The 6990-nt window shown below is 50.8% G+C and overlaps 1 protein-coding gene across 1 annotated transcript; it reads right to left on the bottom strand.

Moving 5' to 3' along the window:
* Positions 1-5231: 5231 nt before the first annotated feature.
* On the bottom strand, positions 5232-6757 carry LOC126992137 (low choriolytic enzyme-like). The gene has a single exon (XM_050850795.1). It carries the CDS (start codon positions 6228-6230, stop codon positions 5448-5450), a length of 783 nt encoding a protein of 260 aa, XP_050706752.1. The 5' UTR covers positions 6231-6757; the 3' UTR covers positions 5232-5447.
* Between the last annotated feature and the right edge of the window lie 233 nt (positions 6758-6990).

Below are 6990 nucleotides of genomic sequence, written 5' to 3'. Positions count from 1 at the left end.
AGGTATCACATATATACATTTTTTCTAGTCTCGTTCTCATACAGTGTGTAAAACCTAATGGTCGCGTCGGTTCTATAATAGTTTCACACAACGGCGGCGACGACTGATATATTCTGTGTGGAAACGAGTGCTCGGCCGGCGTGAAACAGGCGCAGTTAGCAGTTATATTCATTTTTGTGCACATATTTCTACTCTTGCAGTGGGTGACGGGAGGTGATAGAGCCGGGTAACGACGGGCAAGGGCGGGGAGGGGCGGTAACAGGTGTGAACGAAGAGGAACGTGTGTGTGTATGTGTGTGTGAGTGTGCAGAGGGAAGGTGTGAACGGGGGATCTGTCATAGGAGAGCTGCAGGTGTGAAAGGAAGAAAGAGAAGAAGGGTTGTGTACGTAGATAATGGGTGTAGAAAGAAGAGGGGGAAGAGAAGGGTTAGGTATAGAGGTGATTGGTGTATAGGGAAAAGGAGGAAGAGAAGGGTTTGATGTGTAGATGATGTGAGGAAGAGAAGAAGGGTTAGCTAGACAAGGATGACAGTGGAAAGGAGATGAGGAAGAAGAGAAGGGGTAGCTATGCAGGGGATGGGATGCTGATGCTGCGAGAAACTTAGGTGCACAGAATCAGTCACGGAAGAACAGGTGTATCAAAGTAGGGAAAGGTAAGAGGAAAAAAAAATCTTGTACATCGGTGCTGGGAAACTTTGGTCGACGGAGAGAGAGAGAGAGAGAGAGAGAGAGAGAGAGAGAGAGAGAGAGAGAGAGAGAGAGAGAGAGAGAGAGAGAGAGAGAGGAGAGCAAAGTGAGGAGAACTTCAGGTAAGGCGAGAGGACGCTTCTGACGCCCTGGCTGTGAGGAACAACGCGTACCTTGACGTAAGTTTAGCCGGCATCGCATTTTTCTCCCCGGCGCGGATCACTGAGGACGAGAGAGTAAAGTTTCCACGCCTGGCATAACCTCAGCTGCTGCAGGTCGCTCGCTTCCTCGCTGGCTGGCTGTGTCCTGGAGTGTATGTAAAGAAGGGAAGGGATGGGAAGGAGGAGACTTGGTGCTGTGTTCATAATCGTATCGCCACCTCAGTTCTTCCGTTTGAAAAGCCTCTCGTAGAAGTTGTTGGGACCTTCTTGGACTGTTTTGTGACCCTAGTGGTAGTTTTACACGATTTCTACACCATGAACGGGAAAATCACCCATGAAAGCCTGATTACTCTTCTCTGCGATCTTGGAAAATAATCGTAATGGAAGCTCAAAACGTTTAATAAGAATATGGACTTGAAACTTACCTCTGTGTATGTGTGCGTGTGTGTGTGTGTGTGTGTCGAGCGGTCAGGGGACAGGTGTCATCGGTTTAGGGTATACAGGTCAGACCAGTTTTGGGTAAGGGAGGGTGTGCTGCGGGCTTTATCAGATGCTTATCCCGAGGAGATGCGGCTTCTGTGCGCGGCGAGGCGGAGGAATAGGAGGAGGGAGAAGGGAGAGAGGGAGAGAAGGTAGGATGGAGAGAGGGAAGGAGGCAGAGAAGGTAAGACGGAGAGAAAGGAGAGAGTAGGTAGGATAGAGAAGGAGCAGGAGCGAGAGAGGAAGGTACAGGAGCGAGAGAGGGGAGGAGCGAGAGAAGGTTGGAGGGAGAGAAGGCAGGAGGGTAAGAGGAATGTGGCTCAGCTTGAAGGGATAAGTAAAAGGGTCAGATTTAAAAGTCCCAATAGCTCATGTTAGGCCCTGTGTTGAGGCAGCCATGCAGCCAGACGCCGCCAGGGGGCCTCCGCGGTGCCTGCTGGCCTGCCCGGACTGACGCGGCCCCGGCAGGCAGCATAGTGTTCCGTCAGCAGTTTTTGCGGCTTGGCTCCGTGAATGGCAGCCGGCGCATGTGATCTAATAGGGTGTGAAGGAGGGACAAAGAGTACCCAGCGAGGGGCTTCTCTGCTATCAGGTGACCATGTGGGCCGCGCCGCCACGCCACCACCACCACCATGCTGCAACACCCTCACCACCACCACCACCACCACTGCCTCGACTCCCTCCCCCACCCTCCCTTCCTCTACCCCTTTCTCATGCACCATAAAGCAGCTCGCAGGAGGAGAGTGCTTGTGTGTGCCTGTGTGTGTGTGTGTGTGTGTGTGTGTGTGTGTGTGTGTGTGTGAAGGGAAGGAAGGTGTCGCGTCCCTGCAATTGGTGCGAAGCGTTGGAACTTGATCCCCTGAAAGCTGTCAACTGCCATTGTATGATGCGTCCTGCAGAGAGAGTCTTCCTCCTCCTCCTCCTCCTCCTCCTCCTTCTCCTCCTCCTCCTCCTCCTCTTCCTCCAGCATCACTACCCTCCTCATCAGCATCCACAACCCTTCATTTGTCTCCTCCAGATCAAGTAGACAGGTTTTTTTCATCGCATTATACTCGCAAGCATTTCCCGTTCATGAGTAGTCCGCCCCTTTGTGTCTGGTTCTTCGGGCAACGGGGCTTTCGGAGGCTGACTGCATGCATGGGCTGGGAAGGGCTGGATGGGCTGGGTTGGAGAGGGGGGAAGGAGGGTTTTAGAGAGGTTTAAGAACGACGGCTTGTCTCAGGGGTTGCAGGGTGGCTGACAAAACCTGTTCGCCATCAAGGACTCTTCTTGTACTTCGCGGGAGGGAGACTGAAGAGGCTGAAGACAAGTTCCTCGTAAGCCCTTTCTTGAGGTGATTAGAGGCGCACAAAGAGATGGCAGCTGGTCGGGGTATTAGTGTTGGTCATTAGCGGCGTTGGAGTTAGTTAAGGGAGGGAGTAATTGGTCTATTGAGGGAAAGACAAATCCTCCTCCTCGAAGTCAGATTCTTGGACTTCGAAGTGGCGGGACGACTTTCCTTTAGTTTGTATTCTTTTTATGATGAGAGGAAGAGGAAGAAGAAGAGGAAGAGGAGGCAGACCTGATAATGTGTGGGCAGTGCTACGGATGTGTCGGTGGTGGTGGGGAGGAGGAGGAGGAGGAGGAGGAGGGGAGCGCAACACCCGAGCCGTCAGGTCCCACACCTCTCCCACCCCTCGTCTTGGGTTACCTCCTCACACCTCCACCCCTCCTCCTCCTCCTCCTCCTCCTCCTCCTCCTCCTCCTCCTCCTCCAACCCTCCACCCAGTCTTCCTTTTCTCTCCTGCTTTCCTCTTGCCTCACACCACTTGCTCCGGCTCCTCTCTCTTGCCTCCCTTCCTTCCTCCCACGTTTCTTGCCTTCCTCTCCTCCTCCTCTTCCTCCTCCTCTTCGTCATTTTTTAATCAACCTGAAGTTAATCCTCCTTATTTTTTTTTCCTCTCCTCACTGCTTCCCTCCATCACCCTTCCTCAAACCTCCTCCTCCTTCTCCTCCTCCCCTTCCCCTTCTTCCTCTCTCTATCCTTCCAACCTCTTTCCTTAACCTCTCATCACACTCTCAACCTCCCTTGCTCCTTCTATTCTTTTTCCCTCACAAACTCTTCCCAGCTTTCCTCTACTCCCTCCATCTTCTCTTACCTCCCTTCACCTTCTCAACCTCCTTCTCTCCACCTCCATCTTTCTTTCCTCTCTTCCTCCATGCAGCCTCTCCCTTCCCTCCTCTCCCCTCCCCCTTTCTGAGAGTTGCATGAGTTAGGTTAATGCCTCCCTCACTCTCACCCCCCCTCCCCCTCCCCCTCCCCCATCATAACCGGCATCAGCATAAAGTTGTGTAAGCATCGTGTGGAGAGGAGGAGGAGGAAGAGGAGGAGGAGGAGTTGGTGGTAGGGGATGAGATATAGGAGAGAGAGGAGGCATGGTGATGGAGGAGGCAAGGGAAGAGAAGAGGATCATGCACTTCCTCCTCCTCCTCCTCCTCCTCCTCCTCCTCCTCCTCCTCCTCCTCCTTCCCGCGGATTCTGGAGTGTTTCTCGGCAATTTTGGAAGACTGCAATTTTCCTCTGGTGGTGGTGGTGGTGGTGGTGATGGTGGTGGTGGTGGTGGTGGTGAGTGAGCGGCGCCAAACTGAAATTGAGGATTAGTTAAGGCGCTTTCATTCCTTTTTTTTCTCTTTCTTTATCTCCCTTTCGCAATTATCTCTCTCTCTCTCTCTCTCTCTCTCTCTCTCTCTCTCTCTATCTCTCTATCTATCTATCTATCTCTATCTATCTATCTATCTATCTATCTCCCTGTCGCATGTATTATCTTTTTTTTCTTTTCTTTTCTTGTCATTCATATTTCGTTTCTTTTTGGCGTTTTTTTCCTTTTTTTCTTATCAATATTTTTTTAGGTCTTAGTTTTTTTTCTTTTTTATCGTCTTTTGGAGCATACGATTTTTTTTTTTTTTTTCGTATTCTTGTTTCCTTTGTTTTTCTTTTTTTTGTGAGTATTTTCTTTGTTTTTTCATCATTATGGCTTCTTACTCCTCCTCATAGATGCATTTCTTATTTTTTTATTCTAGTGTGCTCTTCTCTCTTCACTATCTACCTATCTTTCACTATCTATCTACCAATTTCCATCCTCTATTAATTTATTTCTCACTTAGCTCCACATTTTTTTCTTTCCGTCATTCTCAAAGTTCATTAGTTTTTGTTATCTTCAATTTTCCTCAAGCAAGTACCCTTTTTTCCTCCTCTGCATTCTTCGTCTTCTTTTTTATCCTCTGTGCTCTTATAATGGCATCAGGGAGGGAGAAGAAACGCTAAGTATATAACAACGCAACGAGGCAATTTACTTTCTCTGTGTATGTTTTCCTTCCTGCTAAACGGCTTCATCAGCATCTATTTTCTTATGCTTCGAAGCACCTACTTATATTCAATTTACGGAGCAAGCAATTGTCGGGAAACACTTAGTATTTAGACCCGAATTTGTTTAACATTCTTTCGCTTTGCTCCCCTTTCACGTTTCGTTCTTCTTCTTTTTCTTTTGGGCGGTTTCTTCGCGCGAATTTTCCCGGCGAAACTTTATAACTTTTTCTCGGCGGTCCTTGAGAAGATCGACCGGAGCCTCGTCTGATGGTTCCTTCGTCCGAGGCGTCGCGCATTCTGATTCGGTCGTCTTCATGTTGTCCTTCACCTTCAGGGAGAAAGAGGACAAGTTTTTTTTTTTTTTTTTTAAGTTAGGGGGAAGCATTCTCTTCAACAAAATCTTCCACGCACGCATACATACACACACGCACGCACTCCCCTCTCCAACTCACACACACCCTCTACCAGTCTACCTTATTAGGGCGAGCTCTGTTAGTTTCACCAGCTATTTGAAGATAAAATACTCTGACTTTCGTATTATTTCATATATGGTTCTGTTATCACAAAGAGAGTGCTGTAAAGTGTATCGTGTTGGCAGCCTGCTCGAGATCGTTATCAAAGTTCAGGCCGGTACAGTGTCGCTAATCCCGCCATGGCTTTATTCAGTCCAGTAATACGGTGGATATAGTTTAACATGCTCGTTATCGTAAAAAGTTAAGGGTATACTTAGTGAGCCGCAGCGGGGCTGGCGGGGCAGACGGCGGGGCAGCAGGTCACCACTTGCTGCGAGCCTCGAGGCGCCGCAGCTTTTGCACCTGCCGCTGCCACACCTTGAAGGGCACGGCGCCGGGGATGTCGTCGCCGAAGTAGTGGCCCGTGCAGGCGTAGAGGCGGTTGATGCGGGCCACGTCTGAAGGACTCATCCTCCTGCGCTGGCCGATCGCCGCGCAGGGCACGATGGGCGTGATGATGGCCTGCGTCTTGCCCACCGAGAAGCCGATCTTGGGGTAGTGCATGATGCTCTCGTAGTCGTAGGGAAGACCGGCGTTGGAAATGTAGCTCAGACTCCTCCTGCGTCTGAAGAAGTTCTTGATGTAGGCCGTCCTGATGGCGGTCTGGTTGATATGAACGTAATAGTTCCTGTCAAACCGCTGGTGTTCGTGCCTTATGCCGAGGGCGTGCAGGAGCTCATGCACCACGTGGCCGAGCACTTTAAAGCAGCGTTTGTGGAGCTTGAGCACGGAGCCGAAGGTCTGGTAACCCACTTTGCAGGTGCATCCGTAGCCCGGCTTTATGTACAAGGTTCTCGGCGGCTTGCGGCGCTCAGCGTTTTTGCGTTCCTCGAATAAGATGCACGTCTCTGCCTCGATAATGTCCATGGCCTTGCGGACCCACTTGAACTGCTGGACGGTGAAGCCTTCGCTGATGCTGTAGTGCACGACGCCGTCCGGCCACCTCAGCCGATCCTCCTGCTGCACCTCCACCTCCTTCACCTCGCCCCGCACGCCCGTTCCGCCGGCCCAGACCAGCACGAGGAAAGGGAAAAACAATAGCATAACACAGGCATAAAGGGAATAGAAATGAAAACACTATAAAAACCTTTCTGATTCTAGTTTTTTTGCTCTGCCGCACGTCTCCTAGAGGTCTGACGGCATCTGCAAATGTGCACACTGACTACACTGAATACCCAAATTTTGCAGCGTTATCTCCTTGCTGAAAGACTACTGAGCGCCCCGGATGCTCCCGTGAAGATATTTTCGCACTGAAGCATCAACCTGTCGGGAGCAGAGGTGATGCTCCTGCTGGCCGGCTCCTTCACGCCCTCCCAGACCCTCGCCCCGGCAGCCCTCCCCCCTCGCCCCCTGCATTCTGTTTTTGAAATGTGAGCCTCAGTATTTTTTTTCTGCGCCTCGCCAAATGATGTGATTCTTTTAGACGTTATCAGTATTCTCCTTACACGCGGCGCTGGCCAGCCTCCTGCCAGCAATAATTATGTTCACTCCTTCGGGTGTGGGGGCGCTTCTTTATGCGGCCTCCGTCCCTAATTCATGGACGAGGCGGTGATTAACTGTGGCCCTCGGAGGCGTATCATTACCTGACTCACAACAGGTGTTCGAAAGGGGTAGGGGAGGAGGGGGTCAAGGGGGTGCTGAGTTGGATTTACCTGTTCATCTCGCCTCACCTGCAGAAGTCATTGTCTTGTCTCCCACCTGAGGCTCTGCGGGTGACTCGGGAAGGTGTTGGTCTGGTCCGGGCTGGTCTGGTCTGCCCACGCGGGTGTTTCGTTGGCTTCTTATCTCTTAATTGTTTTTCTTT

This window comes from Eriocheir sinensis, unplaced genomic scaffold (assembly GCF_024679095.1).
Source record: "Eriocheir sinensis breed Jianghai 21 unplaced genomic scaffold, ASM2467909v1 Scaffold405, whole genome shotgun sequence".
NCBI classification, from domain to species: Eukaryota; Metazoa; Arthropoda; class Malacostraca; order Decapoda; family Varunidae; genus Eriocheir; species Eriocheir sinensis.
Note: the sequence above shows the minus strand (reverse complement) of the source record. Positions and strands in the feature narration are given on the sequence as shown.